This window comes from Anabrus simplex, chromosome 1, assembly GCF_040414725.1.
Source record: "Anabrus simplex isolate iqAnaSimp1 chromosome 1, ASM4041472v1, whole genome shotgun sequence".
Classification (NCBI taxonomy): domain Eukaryota; kingdom Metazoa; phylum Arthropoda; class Insecta; order Orthoptera; family Tettigoniidae; genus Anabrus; species Anabrus simplex.
The window spans coordinates 972217242-972241776 of NC_090265.1; the positions used below are offsets into that span (position 1 = coordinate 972217242).

Consider the following 24535-nt stretch of genomic DNA (forward strand, 5'->3'; position numbering starts at 1 on the left):
GACGTAAAGCAATCATAACAACAACAACATTAGGTGTTTCAAAATTTGCCTGCTTTGTAAGAACATTTCTAAGCTGTGGGCTTGTTAATTTATATAAATGAATATCAAAAGAAATAAAAGTTTTGCATAAATTTGTATAATATTCGGAACTTTTTGTTTTGTTTTTTGCTAGGGGCTCTCACCGACATAGATAAGTCTTGTGGCGACGAGGAACTTTTTGAAACTAGGGTATGTGAAGAGGAAGTTGCTTTACCTGAAAGAACTTGTCTCGAGGTAGTACGTGAAGCAGCCATTTTATGTTTATTTCCTGCCGAATACTGCAAGACTTGTGATCGCTGTTCCGTACTTACAGGTTTTCCAGATTTTTGGCAGAATATAATGTTGCCATTACTTGCAAAAATTCCAATAAATTCACATTGCAAACGAGAACATATACTTGACTTTCCTTTCGGCATTATATCACCAATCACAATCACTTTAAATTTCATTTCTTAAACCGGTACTGTGAAGCCTCCGTGACTCAGAAGGCAGCGCGTCGGCCTCTCATCGCTGGATACCGTGGTTCAAATCCCGGTCACTCCATGTGAGATTTGTGCTGGACAAAGCGGAGGCGGGACAGGTTTTTCTCCGGGCACTCCGGTTTTTCCTGTCATTTTTCATTATCATTCCATTATCATTTCATAGCATCTATCAGTCATTAATAATCACTTTGGGAGTGGCGACCCCATCGTACTAATAGCCTATATATAATTCATTCATTACATCCCTGACCCGGTCAAAGACTGGAAAACAGGTTGTAGGTTTTCATACCGGTACTGTATAAACGGTGTGGTTAAAACTTGCCAAAGGCAGTAACTGACTGAACTGAAGAATACTGCGTCGCGTAGTGCGCACCACATTGCATTCGAAACTGCAATGATGACATTATAAAACTGCCCCATCGAAGTTTCACACATTTCTTAAATGCTATTTGTTCGGGGCGTCGACCCATGTGGATCTTTTCCCCCTACTGGCACCATATTATATTGGCGGTAGTGTGGAATGTTGTGTGTGGGGAAAGGAAGATTAACCCTCAAGCACACGCGCCAAATCTTAGGACGCAGACACACGCGTGGGGGTGCTTTCCACCCAACATATCATTGTATCGTAAAATATGAATTACTGTATTAATTGGAGATTTTAAGATAGATTATGTAAGAATGACTCTTTCTGCGGGGATCCAGCCAGAAAGATATAAGAGCGGGGAGATCATAGCAAAGTTATTTGTACGTTTCACTAGGAAATAAAATGACCTGGGGTGGATTCCACCCCATACGCGTGTGTTTGAGGGTTAAGGACATCACAAACACCCCGTCCCCTAGGCCAGGGATATTATTCATTACAATTAAAACCCCTGACCCGGCCGGGAATCGAATCCGGGTCCGCCGGGTGACAGGAGGACGCGTTGCCCCCTACACCACGGGTCCGGACAAGTTTCACACATACAGGGCGTTGGGGAGCACGCGCCATATTGGACAAGATCTTTCTCACAGGACTTCGGAGAAGTATATTTCAGAGATGCATCGAGCTAGGGAGGGGATGTGGTCTCAATCAATTCTTTTGTTTAAACGATATTTCATCAGAAACGAGTAATCCACAAATATTTATTGTGAGGAGTGATAAACGAACAATCGGGATATCCCACCGTCGGCAGCCCTGAATATATTTCTCCGTGGTTTCCCCATTTTCACACCAGGCGAATGCTGGGACTGTACCTTAATTAAACCCACAGCAACTACCTTGCCATTCCTAGCATTTTCCCATCATTATATCGCCGAAAACCTTCGATATGTTAATGAGACGAATAACCACTAGAAAAGAAAAGTGTTCTACTTAAAATGGATTTAAATCTATTTATATCTGCAATTTTACAAGAGCCTCCGTGGCTCAGGCGGCCTCTCACCACTGGATTCCGTGGTTCAAATCCCGGTCACTACATGTGAGATTTGTGCTGGACGAAGCAGAGGCGGGACAGGTTTTTCCACGGATACTCCCGTTTTTCCTGTCGTATTTTATTCCAGCAACACTCTCCAATATCATTTCATTTCATCTGTCATTCATTAATCATTGCCCCAGAGGAGTGCGATAGGCTTCGGCAGCCGGCACAGTTCTTATCCTCGCCGCTAGATGGTGGCTTCATTCATTCCATTCCTGACCTGGTCGAATGACTGGAAACAGGCTGTGAATTGTTTATATCTGCAATTTTACACCAAGCGTACTACAGGTTTTGTTTCCGATACATGAATATTATAAAACAGAGATCCATTGCACATTCATTTCTCTCTCTCTCTCTCTCTCTCTCTCTCTCTTAGCCGTACATCATTTTGCGTTAGTGATTTTAGGCTTGTTCGATTCCTTATGGATTCTTCTTACGTCTGATGTTAATATACATTTGTAATAAGTTACTTTGTGTTGGTTTTTTACCTCGTTTACTTCGACATTGGGATTTTTTGGTTTTCTTTTTCGTTTTTCACTCGTCACTGGTTACACTAAATATTTGTGAATTACTAGTTTCTGATGAAATATCGTTTATTTATTTTTATTTACTTTTGCTATTGGCTTTACGTCGCACCGACACAGATAGGTCTTATGGCGACGACGGGACAGGAAAGGGCTAGGAGTGGAAAGGAAGCGGCCGTAGCCTTAATTAAGGTACAGCCCCAGCATTTGTCTGGTGTGAAAATGGGAAACCACGGAAAACCATCTTCAAGGCTGCCGACAGTGGGGTTCGAACCCACAATCTCCCGAATACTGGATACTGGCCGCACTTAAGCGACTGCAGCTATCGAGCTCGGTAAATATCGTTTAAACTAAGACTTTATTGAGACCCACATTCCCTCCCTAGTTCGATGCACCCCTAAAATGATCTTCTCCGAAGTCCCGTGATAAAGATCTGGTCCAGTATGGCGCGTGCTCCCCAACGCTCCGTATGGAAGGGACAATTTTTATGCAGTTTCGAATGCAATCATTTCCTCTTATAGTTTAGACATTTAGTGAGAAATGTAACGCCCACTAATCTAACAACAGTTGTTCAAATGTTTGATGATTAATAAAATTTAAAAACTCATAAAATTCAAAATATAGGCAAGTGCTATTATTAAGATGTGTTTACAACCAGTAAACTTTTCTGTGCTGGAAACCAGATTTGCAGTAAATAGTTTTATTATAAAATGTGTTCAACTTGAAAGATTTTTCAGACTTTCATTTTTCTGAATGTGATAAGACAGAGATTTGAAAGTGACTGTACATATTCATAACAAGTTCTTACTGTTGATCGTACGCCTTCTGTCCCAGTGGGTGGGAGCGGTGGAACACATCCATGGTATTTTCTGCGACTAAAGGGGGAACTCCCCAGGAGCTCTCATCTGGGAATGTGGTTTAGTGTCATCGGACCCCCTAGCCGAGTACCGGTATGGAATTGCTGGTACTTACTTGTGCCAGGCTCTTTCCTATCGACATTCCTTGGCCAACTCTTATTCTCTTCCGACTTCGACAGTATCAGGTCTGGATTGCGAGCCTTAGGAATTCTTTCATTTTCACTCCCTTCGTGGCATTTCCCTTTCCTTTCTTTTGCTGATACCTGCATTCTTCGTACAGTTGAAACTCTTTCGTTTTCTTTTCTGATTAATTAACATTAAGAGAAAATGGCTTCCAGCGGTCCGCCCTCTTAAAACATCACCACCACCATCTTAGTCTCTAGAAGTGTACCTAATTTCACCAAAATGCTGCCACAAATAGATCGACTCTCAAGTGAGTTGTGTCAGTCCTACACAGCGCTGTTTATGCTCATGCAAGAGAAACATTACCAAATACACAATATAATCTTTCCTACGACAACGATGCTTTGTTTACCTCTGAGTTATTCATGAATTTCAATAAAAATATACTAGTAACGTTGTAACTCATATGAGGAGACATTTGCACCATGAGTTAAGTCTTGTTACCCTTCCCACTGTTGACGGTCGGTGGATGCAGAGTGGGTCTCGGCCCTCAAATGGCCGCGGCTGGTCCGTGGTCCAACAGCTCTGCACTCTGACCGGTCAACCGAGCAGAGGAGGGGTGGCCACGGCTCTACCGTGGCTCTACGTCTCTGCATTCGGGAGATGGGACAGGGCTGGACCTCACGGCTGACCCCAACCGTCGGCTGTCCTGAGGATGGTTTTCCGTGGTTTTCATTCTTCTACACTAAGGCGAATGCCGGGACAGTTCCTAGTATAGGCCACGGCCGTCGCCCCCCCCCCCCCCCACCTTCACCGTAACAAATCTCCCGGCCTGAGAGACGGCGTTACAGTCTAAGACCCGCCTCCACCTTCGGGGGAGGAATGAAAACGCTTTTAGTAGTAGTTGTCACTGCTGAAACGTAGAGCATACTTAAGCAACCGGTCTTCTTTTCAACACCCTTTTTAACAGGTTAGGAACACCATGACATATTTTACCACGATTCATTTTTATGTCACGATCCTATGTTATTCACCTGAGCTATTTTTTTTATCTTCCAGGATTACAATTTTCATACATTTTACTATCTTTTAATGTTTAAAAAAATGTAATGTGGCAAGGAAGAAGTTCAGCTCTTAAATTTTGGTACACAGCTTTTGAACTCAAATTTCTACTATAGAGGCAGGATAAATTGCACAGACTTCTTTTATCAGCAGGTATCATTTTTCTCCGCAATCTGGGAATAGCCGTCACGGAATATAAATCGCCACTTTCATTTAGATATTGCTCTAGCTGCGGTAGAATCTTAAGATTAAGTGACTCTCTGAAGCTTAGATCTAGAGATGAAAATGTCAGTGCAAGTAAATAGCAAAAGGCAAATCAGTCCTGTCAGCTAAGATCAAGATGGCTGTGTGCTGTAGATCAAGCTGGCAGTGCACAACTGCGGTCACGGCTCGCTAGGGCGCGACAGCTGCCAGCCCACTAATTTGGACTCGTACTCTCTTAAATCTTTACCGTTCTTCACATGTCGTTTAGGACAGCTCAATCCTTCTACCTTTGTTGTTGTTTCATGTCTGTAAATTCGACGGAAAAGACGGCTCTTTCATGTTTACCTTCTCTCTGCTTAATGAGCTTCAAACGTTCGCAGATGCACAAAATAACCGCGTGTGCTAGCGCGCTCAAGGAGTACAGCAGTTGAGAAAGAATCTGAAGTACCTGCTAACTCGAGCGTTTAAGTTCTATCATCAATCAGTTAAGGAAGTGAGATTTAGTAATCACTAGCTGATGTACCCGTGCTTCGTTAAGGAACTGAGATTTAGTAGTCACTAGCTGATGTACATTGTATACAGAATTCTAGATGAAATCGTGTACACATTATGAATAATATCGTAAGTATTTCAAAATGACATTTCAGGTGACTTCCTTTAAATTACATTTCATCCAGCGTGAATAAAGTTGTTTATAGCCTAGACTGTAGTGCTTTATTCCCCCATTTTACATACCGATTTTCATTAAATTCTGTTCACCCATTTTCTCACGACTAGGCATTAATACGAACTTAGGAACAAAAATCGAAATTTATGAATATGTTATCATAGCCGGTAAAAATGTATAACACATAAATGATCGGAAATGTAATTCTATATAACTTTAGTTATGTAGTATTTATCGATAGGACCACTAATAACATAGATATTTGAGAATTGAATTTTAGGCCTTCAACAAAACTACCATTTCACTTAGCGCGAATAAGATAATTTATAGCCTAGATTGTAGTGTCTTATTCCCCGATTGTACATAACAGTTTCCATTAAGTTCTCTTCAGCCAGTTTTCCGTGATGCCCATACATACATACATACATACATACATACATACATACATACATACATACATACATACATGCATACATACATACATACATACATACATACATACATACATACATACATACATACATACATAGATGACCCGAAAAATAAAAAGTGCGTTTTCTTGTTACTGTCGACACGAACGATACAAAAATACCATTCTTTTTAAATTCGGAGCAATGTACAGACAAAACCCTTGTTTTATACTAGCTGATGTACCCGTGCTTCGCTACGGGATTGGATTCTCAGAGAGACTGCCCTTGTGGTTTTCCTAACTGAAGTCAACATAGGTCATTACAAAAAACGTCAGTAGGAAAATAGCGATTAAAAGCAATGATATCATATAAAATACTCGATCAAATGAAAAACCGCACATTTTCTCACTTTTAACGAACAGGACTACGCTGCCGATCTAACAGTCCAAAGTTCCAGAGCTGAAATGATCAAAGCCGCAGATAGCCGTGATCCGTGAACACCCTTGGTCTTTTTTCGGCAGGGAGAGGGTCGAATAGTGGAGACTCCCACGGCATAAACTATGCCCTTCTACTAATCTGTTTCCTAGGAGTACCCGATGAGTCGCAATATCTTAATTCACTACAGTGGCAGCGGAAAAATCTATCTGACTTGGAGACAAATTTTTCCTCCAAGCAAGAGGAGAAACTCACTCTTCACTGCTAATTTGGAATAAAATGAATGTAGTATTTAATAAAAGTAAAGAGGAAGAAGCTTTAATTAAGAAACGGCTCTTTTCAGGGTCGAATTTTGAGTTATTTAGTGAATTGTGGTGCTATAATTTGTAATAGGCCTAAATTGTTATTCTATTCCAGGCCATACTACTACTACTACTACTACTACTACTACTACTAAGTGAGCCTCTGCTTTAAGTATGCACACTGCCCATTCAAATCAGATTAGGGATCGCATAGCTGGAATACTATGATGAACCTGTGTGTTACGTACCAGCTGTATCAGAAAATGTATGAACCAGAGGAATGACATGCTAAAGAAGAAATATTTCTAACTCCCCAGCTATTTCCCGCTAATATTATGGCAGGCTGTTATACTCGGTACGCAGCAGTAATCCCATCTATCGGAGTTGAGAGGCAGCATAAGAGACAAAGAACATCACAACAAACAATGGTCAATGTAATGTTACTGTTGATCAATGCTATGCGCTTTTGATATTGTAGGTCTTCACATTTAGTTTTCTTCCAACTCTGAAATACCACGGAACGGTAAAACTGATTAAAACATAAATGATCGGAAATTGTATTCCCTATTACTTTTGTTATGTAATACTTTTCGATAGTACCAATAATATAGGTATTTAAAAACTACATTTTAGGCGCCTTCCCCTAAACAACAATTCCATCCAAGGTGAATAAATTTGTTTATAGCTTAGACTGTTGTTTCTCATTCCCCGAATCTATATAACGATTTTCATTAAATTATGTTAACCCATTTTCTCGTGGCTCGGCGTTGATATGGACTTAGCAACAAAATTACAATTTCACGAATATCTGTGTTACACAGTCGGTACGGTAAAAATGTATAAGATACAAATGGTCCAAAATTTTATTCTATATAAATTTTCGTTATGTAGTTTTTATCGATACGACCACTAATAATTTAAATATTTGAGAATAAAATTCTAGGCCTTCTCCTAAACTACCATTTTGCTCAGTGGGAATAGAATGATTCATATCCTAGATTATAATGGCTCATTCTCCGACCACGCATGCCAATTTTCATTGAGATAGGAGCAATCATAACGTAAATAATTAAGAATTACATATTTGACCTTCCCCTAAACTACCATTTCACTCAGCGTGAATAACATTGTTTATAGCCTAGATTGGAGCGACTCATTCCTCGGCTTTGAATGCCAATTTTCATTACGATAGGACCACTAATAACATAAATATTTGAAAATTAAATTTTAGACCTTCCCCTAAACTACCATTTATATCAACGTAAATAGAATTATTTATGACCTAGATTGTAGCAACTTATTCCCCGACCTTGCATACCGATTTTCATTAAATTCTCTAGCCGTTTTCTAGTGATGCGTGTACATACATACATACATACATACATACATACATACATACATACATACATACATACATACATACATACATACATACATACAGACAGACAGACAGACAGACAGACAGACAGAAATTACGGAAAACTAAAAAGTGCATTTCCTTGTTACTGTGGATGTGACCGATACAGAAATACCATTCTTTTCAAATTCTGAGCAATGTACAGGAGCAATGTATTTTATATACACTGACTGACAGAGCAAATGCAACACCAAGAAGGAGTGGTTCGAAAGGGATGAAAGTTGGGGGGGAAAACAGAGACGGCACGGACGAATAATTGATGTTTATTTCAAACCGATATGCAGGTTACACAATGCGCACGGCATCGACTCAGTAGGATGTAGGACCACCGCGAGCGGCGATGCACGCAGAAACACGTCGAGGTACAGAGTCAATAAGAGTGCGGATGGTGTCCTGAGGGATGTTTCTCCATTCTCTGTCAACCATTTGCCACAGTTGGTCGTCCGTACGAGGCTGGGGCAGAGTTTGCAAACGGCGTCCAATGAGATCCCACACGTGTTCGATTGGTGAGAGATCCGGAGAGTACGCTGGCCACGGAAGCATCTGTACACCTCGTAGAGCCTGTTGGGAGATGCGAGCAGTGTGTGGGCGGGCATTATCCTGCTGAAACAGAGCACTGGGCAGCCCCTGAAGGTACGGGAGTGCCACCGGCCGCAGCACATGCTGAACGTAGCGGTGGGCATTTAACGTGCCTTGAATACGCACTAGAGGTGACGTGGAATCATACGCAATAGCGCCCCAAACCATGATGCCGCGTTGTCTAGCGGTAGAGCGCTCAACAGTTACTGCCGGATTTGACCTTTCTCCACGCCGACGCCACACTCGTCTGCAGTGACTATCACTGACAGAAGAGAAGCGTGACTCATCGGAGAATACGACGTTCCGCCATTCCCTCATCCAAGTCGCTCTAGCCCGGCACCATGCCAGGCGTGCACGTCTATGCTGTGGAATCAATGGTAGTCTTCTGAGCGGACGCCGGGAGTGCAGGCCTCCTTCAACCAATCGACGGGAAATTGTTCTGGTCGATATTGGAACAGCCAGGGTGTCTTGCACATGCTGAAGAATGGCGGTTGACGTGGCGTGCGGGGCTGCCACCGCTTGGCGGCGGATGCGCCGATCCTCGCGTGCTGACGTCATTCGGGCTGCGCCTGGACCCCTCGCACGTGCCACATGTCCCTGCGCCAACCATCTTCGCCACAGGCGCTGCACCGTGGACACATCCCTATGGGTATCGGCTGCGATTTGACGAAGCGACCAACCTGCCCTTCTCAGCCCGATCACCATACCCCTCGTAAAGTCGTCTGTCTGCTGGAAATGCCTCCGTTGACGGCGGCCTGGCATTCTTAGCTATACACGTGTCCTATGGCACACGACAACACGTTCTACAATGACTGTCGGCTGAGAAATCACGGTACGAAGTGGGCCATTCGCCAACGCCGTGTCCCATTTATCGTTCGCTACGTGCGCAGCACAGCGGCGCATTTCACATCATGAGCATACCTCAGTGACGTCAGTCTACCCTGCAATTGGCATAAAGTTCTGACCACTCCTTCTTGGTGTTGCATTTGCTCTGTCAGTCAGTGTATATAGACTAGCTGATGTACCCGTGCTTCGCTACGGAATTCTACATTGTATACAGAATTCTAGGCTAGGTAGTGTACACGTTGTGAGCAAGATTGTATTAAATTGCATAGCTCTTAACGTTACCCTAGAAACGCGACGGGGAAGTCACCAAACGTCTTTTCTCATATGAAGATTGTGTTAGGGAATTTTCATTGTAATGATAGGCCCGCTTGCCTACCATCAGTCAGCACCAGGTTGGGAAGTTTTCATTATAATGGCAGACACTCACTCCCCACCAGCCATTTTACATCCTCAGAAAGACTGTCGTAGTGGTTTTTCTAACTGAAATGAACATAGGTCATTGCAATGACGTCAGTAGTAATGGCGCGATTAAAAACAATACTTTCATATGAAATTCTCCATCAAATGAAAGACCACACACTTTCTCACTTTTAACGAACAGTACTATGCTGGAATTCCAGAGCTGGAATGACCAAGTCGCAGACAGTTCTGATCCGTGAACACTCTTCGTCTTTTTTCTGCGGTGCCGGGGGAGTGGAGGGGAAGGCGAACAGTGCAGAGTCCCAGGGCAAAAACTATGCCTTTTAACTAATATGTTTCCGAGGAGTACCGATGAGTCGGAAAATCTCAATTCACTACAGTGGCAACGGAGAAACCTATCTGATTTGGAGGCAATTTTTTCCTCCAAGCCAGAGGAGAAGCCCCCTCTTCACTGCTAATTTGGAATTAAATGAATGTAGAATTTAATAAAAGTGAAGAAGAAGAAGAAGCTTTTCTTAAGAAACGGCTCTTTTCAGGGTTGACTTTTGAGTTATTTAGTGAATTGTGGTGCTATATTTTGAAATAGGCTTAAATAGCAATTCTAGATCAGGTCATACTACTGTTATAATTTGAAATAGGCTTAAATAGTAATTCTAGACCAGGTCATACTACTACTACTACTACCGGTACTACTACTAAGTGAGCCTCTGCCGTAAGTGTGCATACAGCTCATTCAAAACAGCGCGTCAGAGTAGGGATCGAATAACTGGAATACTATGGTGAACCAGTGTGTTACGTACCTGCAGTATCAGAAAATGTATGAACCAGAGGAAAATGAAAATGAAAACTTACAACCTGTTTTCCAGTCATTGGCCGGGTCAGGGATGTAATAAATGAAGCATATATATAGGCTGTTAGTACGATGGGGTCGCCACTCGCAGTGATACATTAATGACTGATAGATGCTATGAAATGAGAATAGAGAGTGTTGCTGGAATGAAAGATGACAGGGAAAACCGGAGTACCCGGAGAAAAACATGCCCTGCCTCCGCTTTGTCCAGCACAAATCTCACATGGAGTGACCGAGATTTGAACCACGGTTACCAGCGATGAGAGGCCGATGCGCTGCCGTCTGAGCCACGGAGGCTACGTGAACCAGAGGAATGGCATGCTAAAGAAGAAAGTTTTCCAACTCCCCAGCAGAAACGAAGAACATCACAACAAACAATGGTCAATGTAAAGTTATTGTTGATCAGTAACAAACAATGGTCAATGTAAAGTTATTGTTGATCAGTGTTATGCGCTTTCGATATTGCAGGCCTTCTGAAATACTACTCTTATCATAGTCGGTACAGTAAAACCATGACGAATATAAGACCAAGTGTGAGGACTCAGCCATTATAGCATGGTAGTTTGTGGTCCCGCCACTGCAAGCACTGTTAGCGATTATACCCAACACGGGATCCAGTAGTTTCGGCAAGCCGGGTATAGAAAAGTGCGAGAGACGTTACTGTGCGAGATATTTCAGTGAATAAGTTGAAGTTTCTTTGCTTTCAGTTCCTAAACTCAGTTCATTGTGTGTTGTGTACTTCAAGCATGTATGATTAATTTAATAGTTCAGCATGCCGTACTGTTTTGTGCCTGATTGTAAGTCAGGCTATGGTAGAGTAGTTAATGATATGCGATTTTTTTACCACCGAAGGAGATAAAACAATTTGAAAAATGGGCCAGAGCTATTCCAAATTGGTCATGTTCATTTCTCTGATGCTTTGATAGTAAAATCAGATACTTTTATAGTGAATGGTGAAAACGTGGATCTCTCTCTTGTGAGATGGAAATTACGTCCAGGAGCAGTGCCACACATTTTCCCAAATTCGCCGAGTACCTTTCAAGTGAGATTAAGATCCGTGAAACTTCCAACAGGAAAAATAACGTAGACACCATCAGGAAAAGAAGAAAGAAATTGAAGACGGGAATGCACACTTGAGAATAACCAAAGTAAATTTTCAGTTCTCACCGAAATAAAGGACTGTGGTTTCACAACAATAAAGTTTTTTTAACACGTCCTTCGAAAAATTCATGTGACATTATTTTCCAGGCCAAGAAAGTAATTAATTGAAAACTGAACTCAAAATCGATATGGGGCGAAATATTTTTTGATTGTATCGATTCCATAGAAAAAAACAAACAGTTGATGCGTCAGGAGCTGGCTGTTGTCTTCAACATGTTATGGATATAATCCCCAGACTTGTTTATCATCACCGAGCTCGATAGCTGCAGTCGCTTAAGTGTGGCCAGTATCCAGTAATCGGGAGATAGTGGGTTCGAACCCCACTGTCGGCAGCCCTGAAGATGGTTTTCCGTGGTTTTCCATTTTCACACCAGGCAAATGCTGGGGCTGTACCTTAATTAAGGCTACGGATGATTCCTTCCTATTCCTATCCCATTCCTATCCCATCGTCGTCATAAGACTTACTTGTCTCGGTGCGACGTAAAGCACAATAGCAAAAAAAAAAGTTTATCATTATCCGAAGGGCCAATTTTTCTTCAGAACAAAGGAAATTCGGCGAGATTTACAATCTCGAACACCCGCCAAATCTTCAGCAAGCTTTCGAAAGTCCGGTAACCGACAAATTGGGTTGGTAAGTAGAGTATTGCCTTTAAATAGTTAATAGGTGTTTGTTTTAATATTCTGGGAGTTATATGCTATTTATCTGCATATGTACTGTACACTCCAGTAACCTGTGCTTTCCGCAACATGTGATGAAGACTGTAGGTCTTATTTCAATGTATGATTTTTCCAACTTTCATCACTAACATACTTGAAGGGAAAGTGCTGGGAAAGAAAGGAAGAGGAAGACCTAGGATAAAGTATTTGGACGACATCAAGAAGAGGTTAGGTTGTGACAATTAAATGGGACTGAAACTAACAACCAATGAAAGAAAAGAATGGTTGCATCGACAAGGCCTTTAGAATATTGATTGACTTTTTCCATTGTATCTGCCGTGGTATTTTAATGGTAATCTCTCATTGGTTTTAAAATGTAGTGTATATACTTATCAGTTACTGAGTAATAAGTTTCCTCTAGTATCATTCCTAAGACCATCTGATCGTTGCTGTGGAGCTTGCCCACTCTAGCGCTGCCTGGCGGGGCGCACTTGAACACGACGAGTCCTCACACTTGTTCTTATATTCGTCATGGTAAAACTGAATGAAACATAAATGATCGGAAATTGTGTTGTCTATGACTTTTGTTATGTAGTACTTTTCGATAGCACCAATAACATAGGTACCGGTATTTAAAAATTAAATTTTAGGCGCCTTCCCCTAAACTACCATTTCATCTCGGGCGAATAAAATTATTTACAGCCTAGACTGTAGTTACTTATTCCCCGACTCTATATAGCGGCTTTCATTAAATTCTGTTAACCCATTTTCTCGTGGCTAGGCGTTGATATGGACTTAGCAACAAAAATACAAATTCATTAATATCTGTTATCAGAGCCGGTACGGTAAAAATGTATAAGACATAATTGATTGGAAATTTAATTTTATATAACTTTAGTTATATAGTATTTATCGATAGGACCGCTAATAATATAAATATTCGAGAATTAAATTTAAGGCCTTCCCCTAAACTACCATTTCACTCAGCGTGAATAAAATTATTTATAGCCTAGATTGTAGCGGCTCATCCCCCGACTTTACATACCGATTTTCATTAAATTCTCTTCAGCCGTTTTCTCGTGATGCGTGTACAGACAGACAGACAGACAGACAGACAGACAGACAGACAGACAGACAGACAGACAGACAGACAGACAGACAGAAATTACGGAAAAGTATAAAGTACATTTTCTTGTTACTATGGACATGACCGATATAGAAATACCATTCTTTTCAAATTCTGAGCCATGTACAGACAAAACTCTTATTTTATATATATAGATATATAGTTGTATATATATATGCCCAAACATACTACCAAGGAAAGTAGGCTTCGGCTTAACAGCGATTAGTCTTGGCTAGTCTTGCAGCTCTACATTCGGGAGTCGGGGCGACTGGTTCCCACCGTCAGCTCTCCTCAGAACGGTTTTCCGTTGTTTTCCATTCTCCTGCACTAAAACAAATGCCGGGACAGATCATTTTTCTGGCTACGGCCTCTTCCCCGTCACCTTCTCCTCACCTCAAATCACCTCTACAAATGTTTTCGGCCTGAGAAAGGGCGTCACCCTTGAGGGTACGGAGTGAAAGCTTGATAATGTTTTAAACTGGAAAATGATCCAACTGAAGAACGTTAATCCAGTATCCTAGAGAGAAAACCACAATGTTAACGGATTATTCTCATACTTCCAGAAAGAGTTTTGTGGAACGCCTCGGATCCATGGTGCCGATTTGACAACTATTGCCCAAGACAAATTTTCATAGGTAAAATGTATTTATTTATTTGTTTGTTTATTTATTTATTTTTAGTGTCTTTTTCCACCATCTCTCACACTTAACCACATACTGAAAATCTACAACCTGTTTTCCAGTCAACGACCGGGTCAGGGATGGGATGAATGAAGCCCCCAACTTGCGGCGAGTATAGGAATTGTGCCGGCTGCCGAGGCCTGTCGCACTCCTCTGGGGCAATGATTCATGACTGACAGATGAAATTAAATGATAGTGGAGAGAGTTGCTGGAATGAAAGATGACAGGGAAAACCAGAGTACCCGGAGAAAAACCTGTCCCGCCTCCCCTTTGTCCAGCACAAATCTCACATGGCGTGACCGGGGTTTGAACCACGGTATCCAGCGGTGAAAGGTCGGCGCGCTGCCGCCTGAGCCACGGGGGCTTCTAACCACATACTAATTAAAATAAATAAAATGCTAAGATACTTAAGAAAGTTAAAACTACATACGTTAATAGAATTAAAATGTATTTAAATAAATTACTAACGAAATTAATATTAAAAACTCTTAAAACTGACTAATCTGTGGTGTAGTGGTTAGCGTGATTAGCTGCCACCCCCGGAGGTCCGGGTTCGATTCCCGGCTCTGCCACGAAAATTTGAAAAGTGGTACGAGGGCTGGAACGGGGTCCACTCAGCCTCGGGAGGTCAACTGAGTAGAGGTGGGTTCGATTCCCACCTCAGCCATCCTCGAAGTGGTTTTCCGTGGTTTCCCACTTCTCCTCCAGGCGAATGCCGGGATGGTACCTAACTTAAGGCCACGGCCGCTTCCTTCCCTCTTCCTTGTCTATCCCTTCCAATCTTCCCATCCCTCCACAAGGCCCCTGTTCAGCATAGCAGGTGAGGCCGCCTGGGCGAGGTACTGGTTATTCTCCCCAGTTGTATCCCCCGACTAAGAGTCTGAAGCTCCAGGACACTGCCCTTGAGGCGGTAGAGGTGGGATCCCTCGCTGAGTCCGAGGGAAAAGCCGAACCTGGAGGGTAAACAGATGATGATGATGAAAACTGACTAATCTTTAGGCATGCACACATTCATGCTTCAACCATTTAGTCAGCTGTCCTCAGCAGGTAGTCTCGACAGGCGACCTTAAATATTGATAAAGAGCTGTTTTCTCTGACATAAGCGGGTAGGGAATTCCATAATCTGACGCCGGTCACCACAAATGATCTACAGTAAAACGTGCTCAAAGCGGAACTTGAATAAAGCGGAAACTTGTCCACTACGGAAGATTTTCTCGGTCTCGGCGAAGCTTACGGCATTGTAAAGTTGTTACTTTTGTATAATGCGGAATCTCCTCAACGCGGAAATGGAAACGAAAAAATGCAAAACTTCTTTAAAATCTACTTGTACAATGCAGAAAATATTAGGAACTGATGCAATCCTGCGAACAATATTATTTGTGCATTTCTGGTGCTGGTATGATCAATGTCATTGTTTGGACAAACTGACATACGTGTTAGGAAAACGTGATAATACGGATAGCGGAAAATAAATGAAGTACTTGAAAACGCATCGGCACTACCCAACTTGTGCTTAGCAAGAAACGTTCCCTGCGAGGCAGAAAACTTCATTCGAAATGATGAACTACTTACGACAGTCACATTTTCAAATCAGCTACAACCCTTCTAGCAGAAAGGCAGAGAATGAAGAGGAAACGGAAGAAGGAGACGAGCGAGAAGATGAAGATCAAAACAAGATTGGAACCCGAGAACAGGCCCGCAGTACTTTGTGACTTACTAGCAATTTGCTATTAAATCTAACTCTTCCACTCTTTTTCATGATGACAATGATGTTCGTTGTTTAAAGGGAATTTGAATTAATTGAATTAATATACTCAGCTCAGGACGGCATTCAGGAAGACACGATTAGAAAGAGAAGGAAACAAGTTATTTTGTTTGATCTGCGCAAGAAAGTTTAGTGTTGTGAAGTACTCCATAGAGTTTTATGATGGAACTAAGTTTAAGAAGCATACATCTGGTGTTCTGAAATAGTATAATATAGTGTTGTAACAGTGCCAAAATGATACACTGCATATCATTCTGTACTTAATAACAAAGTGCAGTGATAACCGTAATCAACAAATCAGTGCACTGCAGTTCTACGAACATCTATCTGGAGGGCCGATGACCTCAGATGTTAGGCCCCTTTAAACAACAAGCATCATCATCATCAATCTGAAAAGCCGAGCGTCATACGTAGACAGATATACGTAAAGTTTAAATAAATAATATTTAATATTACTGTTTACTGTTTTGAGGCAAAAAACTCCTATGTTTTGTGTAATACGGAAACTTGTCTAATTCGGAAAAATATGTTGGTCCTTTGCGATTCCGCTTTGAGCAAGTTTTACTGAATTAATTTTACTTGTGCGGTGCCCTGGAATAGAAAGCAAGGATCTCCAAGGGGTATTTAGGTCTGAAATGTCAATAAAAAGGCGAATTTGGAAGAAATATAGAGCGGCTAGTTTTCACCTAACAATTTAAACACCATCGTTAAAATATATAGCTGCCGACGTTTATCAGGCTTAAGCCATGAGAGAGCCTGATAGTATGAGGCGATATGAACAACATGCCCCATATTATAAATAAATATCGGGCAAGAATTCATTGCTCGTTTAAGTTTGAAGTATTTCTTCTCTTGTCATGTCAACGGGAGATCTAGATTTTATCGATATCTAGAGAGAATCTGGAGTTCGAGTTGTGCTTATTGCGACTACTTAGTGAATAACTGCAAAATTAAATGAATAATAATGATGATAAAAGTGCATAAATATAAAATACATCAGATTTATTCTAACCTATATAGAGAACAAAACTTTCAGGACGGAAATGTTTGAATTCAAACTCTGTGGGAAACAGTTTAAAATATGCCGGCTGTCACCAGAATAACATTGTTACGTACATGTATTATTCAAGACAACTGAGGTTCGAGGTGGTGGTGGTGGTGATTATTGTTTTAAGGGGAAGTACAACTAGGCGACCTTCTTCTATATAACACTAATTAAAGAGAAAAAATGGAAGAGATCCGACACTTCGGAAAATGAAGGTATCGTCCAAAGGATTACAAGGGCCACGAAGAGCGTGAGAAAGAAAGACTCCCTAGGCCTCGAATACTCTAATACCGTCGGAGTCGGAAGAAACAAGAGTTGACCAAGGGAGGTCTGATAGGATAGATAAAAGTGAGGAGCCTGGCACTAGTAAATGGAAACAATGCCAGGACTCAGTTAAGGGCCCTATGGTCGCCAACCCACAATCCTAAGTTTATAGTTCCTGGGAACCCTTTTAGTCGCCTTTACGACAGGCAGGGAATACCGTGTGTGTGATTCTACCGCCCCCACCCGCAGGGGGATGAGGTACAAGATTACAGCCATTTTCAAACCCAGAAGCAGATAAAGGTTTCATTCTCGATCCGAGAATCACATTTGAATCACATGCCCAACAGTCCGTTAAAGTCGACGAAGAAATTAAGATAACATATTGTACCAGGAAAAGTTTGGGGCGTAAGGCATGAGAAGGATCTCAGGTAGTGGAAGTTGGTTTGGAGCCGGTACAGAGCAGGATAGACTCGCAGGGCGAATAATAGATGGTTATACCTTTTTCAAACAATTTATTAATAATGTTAATTAATTCACCACCCTGCAATGTTGATATAGGATTCAAATAATATGTCGAAATCAAAAGGGTTAACGTAAATCTTCTTGAGTGCAATTTGTGAAAATAAATAAATCTCACAGATCCTATAGTCTTTTGCGAAAACACAAAGTGTCAGTTTTTCACCTAAAGTCTTTCTAAGTATTATGACATGACATGAACACATTTATAATTGAAAATCAGAATTTGAAATTCTGTAGAGAGTTTCTCAGTTTGTTAGCCTTGAAACTTAGAACACTTGAAACTCCTAGTCTTTCTTCTGTGAAATAGATTTTGAAAATAGATTTATCATTAAAAGATGATTTTTGAGTAATGATGGAGAACTACAAAGTATCGTCACACGCAGCACTGGGTAAACCACTGTTCAAGATTGGTAAGATTAAAAAAAAGGTCAGTCAGTTTGTAACTACTCACTTATTAAAGAAAATTTGGCTTACAAATACTGATGAAAATCTGGAACATTCCGCGGGTGCGGATGATGACTCGAACTTGAAGTTCCACGAAGAAACCACGTTGACGTCATAGATGAAATGATGTTGAAGGTATTTCAAAGGCATCTGAAGTCTCTCCTCTGAACACCTTTGAGATGATGTTGGTGAGAGTCTGTTGGATGATCGCTCTTGTTTTAACGTCCAAGCCAAATTCCTTTAAAATCTGAATTAAGGTAGTTCTCTCAATTGAACCATAGGCCTTCTTAAAGTCGATGAACGTTACTACGAAAAGCTTGCTCCTTAGTTTAAGATATGAAAGGACAGATTTTAGATTCATAATCTGCTCCACACATGTCCGTCTTTTTCTGAAATCCCCTTCGTAATAACCCATCTCTGGATCTAGCTGTTCTTCTGCCCTGATTTGAAGAGCTTTAGAGAGAATTTTTTAGGTTATGAGTAGGAGGGAGATGCCGCGATAGTTGTTAACATCCGTTTGTCGCCTTTCTTATGAAGTGGGTGGATTAGGGCAAATGTCCAGTCACTTGGAAGTCTTTGGGTATTCCAGATTTCATGTATGATGTCCGTTAATTTCTCCACTGCATTGTCACTAGCAAACTTCCACAATTCAGCTATTATCGAATCTTCACCCGGCACTTTATTGTTCTTCAAGGACTGAATAATCTGTCTGATTTCCTCTTTCGTGGGTGGGGCTGAATCTGGGTGGACTTGTGTTTTATCTTCAAATGTGAATGTGGATATTAGGGCCTCGCAGTTAAGAAGGGATTCAAAGTACTTTGCAAGGACCTGGCCGTTTTCCTAGTCGTTGTGGGCTAGTTTTCCATCATTGGAATATCTGAATCGTATGCTCAGCGGGTCATATTTTCTTAAGTTGCTTTTGAGTGTTTTATAAAAGTCGCGTGTATTATTTTTCTTGAAACCCTGTTCAATTTGAGCCAGCTGGTGTTTATCAAAAGCGAGTTTAACGCTGCGGATGGTTTTTGCTGCACACTTTATCTCATTCAAGAAGTTTTTTCCAGTTGAATTGGTTCTTTAGCGAGTTCCATTTCTGCCAGGCGAACTGCCTTTGCCTTATCGCTTTATCGCATTCACTGTTCCACCAAGAATGCTTCCTGGACTTAGTAAGCTGAACCGTCTCTTAAGCTGTTTCGACCAGGGCCTCACGCAGTTGTTCCCAGTTCTCTTCATCCATGGACCGTAGTTTCTGCGTGAACTCATGGTTAGATCCTAGTTTTTCTCTATCAGATCTTTCAATCTTTCTGGCTCCAACTCTCCTTGTGTTTCTCGGGAGCAGTTTGATTTTTATCTTGGATAGATATTGATCTGGATCCAGTTTTGCATTTCTTAGAACTTTCACATTCTGAATTTCTCTTTGCGCCTTCCGTGCGATCGCGACATGATCAATCTGGAAATCATCAAACTGGGGATTTGGGGATTTCCAGGTCTTCTGTTTCTTGGGCAGTTGTTTGAAAGCAGTAGACTTCGTTACGAGGTTAAATGCCTTACACAGCCCTGTTAGCCCTTCTGCATTACGATTTGTTCTCTTCTGAGCAGGATAGTTTCCAACGATGTTTCGGAACTTTCTCTCTTTGCCTACCTGGACATTGAAATCTCCAAGCAAGATAATGGTATGTTTGTTTGGAATCTTGGAAAAAATATTACCTCAAGTTCTTCCCAGAATCTATCAGTTCCCTCCGGGTCTCTCTTGTTCGCTTGGTTGATCGGCGCATGAACGTTCACAATAGTATACATGTTGCTTGTGCTACGAAAGGACAGAGTCGAGACTCTGCTATTCACAAACGTGAAATTTGTGATTGAGTCCAGAATCTTTTTGTTGACTAAAAATCCTGTGTCAAGATGGATGCCAGTTTGTATGACACGTTTATCACGTTTACCATTGAAGATCCTGTAACCTTCAGATTCAAAGGCCTGCTCATCTTTAAATCTCTTTTCCTCAATTGCTGCAAACAAAATTTGCTGTTCAGATAGGATATCTGTGAGCTGTTTCAGTTTTCCAACCTTCTAGAGAGAATTGGCGTTAAAGGTAGCAAAGAAATTATTGGCTCTATGTCTGATCTTTCGTGGAGTCTCCGATACATCCGAGTATGTCGGTGCAGGCTCCCCCAAATCCGAAGGCTCGCTAGCGTGACCAAGACGACGGTGGATTGGTTACCACCTGGGTAGTAGCTTAAGCTGAAATTTCCTCCATGCTTTTCTCAGTTGAAAAACTGTAGACTGAGATCGATGATATTTCACACCGACCAAGGTACTCCCAAGGTTGTGAACCTTGGAGCCTCCAGCACTGATCGGTTCACCGATCCAGTTTCCCGCTGGGATTGGTTACCCAACCTTCCACTATGTTGCTCGGCTTAACAGGGGAACCTCTTGTAGTTGGGAGTTGGAGTGAAAAAGGCTAGTTGGATTCTCTTGCTGAATCCAATAGTTTACTGTTGCAGATGGTCGCAACGACGCATTTCACTCCCATTTGCCAGGGCCGTAAAAACCCCTTCTAGGTTGACTCCTAGGACCCCGTTTATTGAAATTCGTGATATTCTTGTATCGGATTTTAATTGTGTAATCCTTGTGTAGTCCTTTCGATATTTCAACACATAACAGGAATTTTCATTTCTGTTTGAGCGTAGTAATATTAATCTGTCTATGTATTTACATAATAAGTGTAACATTTCCTTAGTTTTAGTTAGACTGTTATTCCTATTATATTAAAATTAGGACATATAATAATTATAGCTGTAATAGCTGTAACAATCTGTCTTAAGTATTTAGTGTTAACCACATTTCGATTATTTCCGTTAACTTGTAAAATTAAGATCCTTTTAAGTGCAGTTTAGAATTGTAGTGTAGTTATTTTATCAGATAGTGTAGTAGGCCTATCTTACTTGCATTCCATACTGTTGTGTAATTCTTGTGTACTGCTTTCGCTTTCAGCACTTAACGGCAGTTTACATTTCTGTTGGCGCGTAGTGAGATATAATAATAATAATAATAATAACAATAATAATACCGGGCGAGTTGGCCGTGCGGTTAGGGGCACGCAGCTGTGAGCTTGCATCCGGGGGATAGTGGGTTTGAGCCCCACTGTCGGTAGCCCTGAAAATGGTTTTCCGTGGTTTACCATTTTCACACCAGGTAAATGCTGGGGCTGTACCTTAATTAAGGCCACGGCCGCTTCTTTCCCACTCCTAGGCCTTTCCTATCTCATCGTCGCCATAAGACCTACCTGTGTCGGTGCGACGTTAAGCCAATTGTAAAATAATAATAATAATAATCGGGAGATAGTGGTTCGAGCCCAATTGCCGGCAGCTCTGATGATGGTTTCCCGTATTTTCTCATTTTCACACCAGGCAAATGCTTGGGCTGTACCTTAAATAAGGCCAACGCCACTTTCTTTCCCCACCTAGTCCTCTCCTATCCCATCGTTTCCATAAGACATGCCTGTGTCAGTGCGACGTAAGACAAATTGTAAATATATATATTGAACCCTTTAAGGTGTCACCTACTTAGTATTGTAGTGCAGTCATTTTATAAGTTAGCGTATTGCTTACTTTATTGGCATGTGTTCATTGTGTAATATCCTAGACAATATTTATTTCCTTTGATTTTTTAAATTGACAGTCTACGTTATTTTATGTTCGTTAATGAATGAATGGCTAAGGAATGAAGGAATTGGGACTATGGGTGTGAACAGCCATTAAGGAGTATGAGTTGAAGAGCTTGAGGGAGATAATTAGGATTCTCAAGGAGAACAGGAAAAAATGAGATGGCGTATTGCTTTTAGTGCCGGGAGTGTCCGAGGACATGTTCGGCTCGCCAGGTGCAGGTCTTTTGATTTGACTCCCGTAGGAGACCTGCGCGTCGTAATAAGGATGAAATGATGATGAAGACAACACATACAGCCAGCCCCCGTGCCAATGAAATTAACCAATGATGGTTAAAATTCCCTGCCGGGAATCGAACCCGGGACCCCTGTGACCAAAGGCCAGCACGCTAACCATTTAGCCATGGACACGGGACACGAAGAACAGGAAGGAAGGTAGGTCTCCCTCAATGTACAGAGTACAGTAGGTGTACAAGAGGGATAGGAAGGAAAGGGGGAATTGTAGAAGACAGATAGGCTGATGCTTTAAGGAGAGGGAAAGAGAAAACGACAAATGGCTCTATTGAGGGCTCTATTCACGAGTGTAAAGACCTGTAAAAGCACACAGTCTTAAAGTAATCTGCATGCCTGTAGTCTAGTGTAGTTGGTTATACAGTATGATCACTGTGTGATGTGTGATACGGCTGGACTCAACTCCTGTCCTCCATATTAACTAGTATTCCCATGAAGGGTGATATTTATAAACCCTTGCCATGATAGAATATTCAGTAAGAGAACCAATAATAATAATGATAATATGTTCTAGTTGTTAGAGGGAAATCACTATTCGTAAGCGTTCATCCGATGTGAACTCAGGACTGTAGGTAGGAAGACAGTAGATTGGGTTGTTTTAAGAGATAATGTCTTGACAAATATGTACTGATGTATAGAAAATAATCGTGTTAGAACAATTTGCACAGAATTCTATATTAAATCCGGTCTATGTAATAATGCCCCGAACTCTAATGTGATACGAGCAGCAACGTATTTGGAAGTGATACTAAGGGTGCGTTAAAAAGGGGAGCTTTGAAATAATGGAAGAGTTGCATGTTATTGTGGTGGAGGATAGTGTTGTGTGTGAGTTGCAGGGATGTTGGGGATAGCACAAACACCCAGCCCCTGAGCCACTGGAATTAACCAATGAAGGTTAAAATCCCCGACCCTGCTGGGAGTCGAACCCGGGATCCTCTGAACCGAAGTCCAGTACGCTGACCATTTAGCCAACGAGTCGGACTAAGACTGTAAGTTAGATTTAGTTTATTTAGATCCGAACGTACCACGCCCCGGGATGCCGGAAGACAAGATCATGAAGCGGTGGTGCATGCGTTCGAACCTCGCTCGGCCAGTCGGGGATTTTACGTCCCCATCAGTCGGTTCCAAATGTTTTCCAGATGAGATGGCATTGATCCCCGACCAGAAAGCTTCCCTATGTACTGTATGTTTTTGTTCGACATGCTGTTCACCTTAAAGGTTATTATTTATGTTAATTATTATTTCTAGGTTACGATTGGACCTTGCTACCGGTGACACAGAAATCGACGGCGAAGCGTAAACAACACATCAAACGACCGATGAACGCTTTCATGGTGTGGGCTCAAGCAGCTCGACGGAAGTTAGCGGACCAGTACCCTCAGCTACACAACGCCGAGCTGAGTAAGACCCTGGGGAAACTGTGGCGGTGAGTAGCTGATATGTCTGAATAGAAAGATGTAGAAAGATGGAATGCTGATCACATGACTCTTATGCATGCCGTTGCTGTATACTGGCGTGATGAGTCCAAATTTGCTTAATTAATCGATAATTATTAAAATAATGTATATTTGTCTTCTGTTCACAATCAACTACTGAAATTCCCCTGTTTGAGTTTGTGTTGATAATTCTGTAGTCGCCCGCCAAAAGTCCTGGTCTTCCTACCAAAGTACTTCACTTATACCAACTACCTCTAACTTTAGTCAATCCATTTCCCTTTTTAGATTCTCTAACCTACTACAACGATTCAAACCGCGGTCTATGAAAGGATCTTTCACGGCGTTTGTCTTATTGAGGAGAATGGAAAACCACAGAAAACCATTCTCATGACAGCCGTCGGTCGGACCAACACACCGCCTCCCGAACGCAGAGTTAAAAAGCCACGTTAAAGCAGTGGCCACTGTTAGCCGAAGCTACTCTGCTCAGTGAAACTAACATTGACAGCAACTTTACTGCAGTGCAGTGTTGCAGCGAACATTCAAAGATACAAGCACTATTCTTGATTTCTACATAGCCCCAAGTTCACCTAGGTATGACAAGAAGCTAATGTGTACCACATTTATCGGTACTCAAATTCATTGCAATTGAAACTATTCTTCACTCAAAGCACAAAGCAAACTTCTTCCCACGATTACAAACACCGGTCCAGAATTACTAGCGAAATCTTCTGGCACTGTAATGTAGTACACAAGAACCTCGTTTATCCGGCCCTCATTAATCCGGATCTCCGGTTTATCCGGATCGAAAATTATAAAAA

At 41.6% G+C, this 24535-nt stretch overlaps 1 protein-coding gene across 1 annotated transcript in view; it reads left to right on the top strand.

Moving 5' to 3' along the window:
• LOC136875300 (transcription factor Sox-9-B) overlaps window positions 1–24535 on the top strand; it is a 272937-nt gene that overhangs the window by 183123 nt on the left and 65279 nt on the right. The window contains exon 2 of the mRNA XM_067148875.2: window positions 23530–23707. Coding sequence (XP_067004976.1) covers window positions 23530–23707 — 178 coding nt within the window. The remainder of the gene's footprint in view (window positions 1–23529; window positions 23708–24535) is intronic.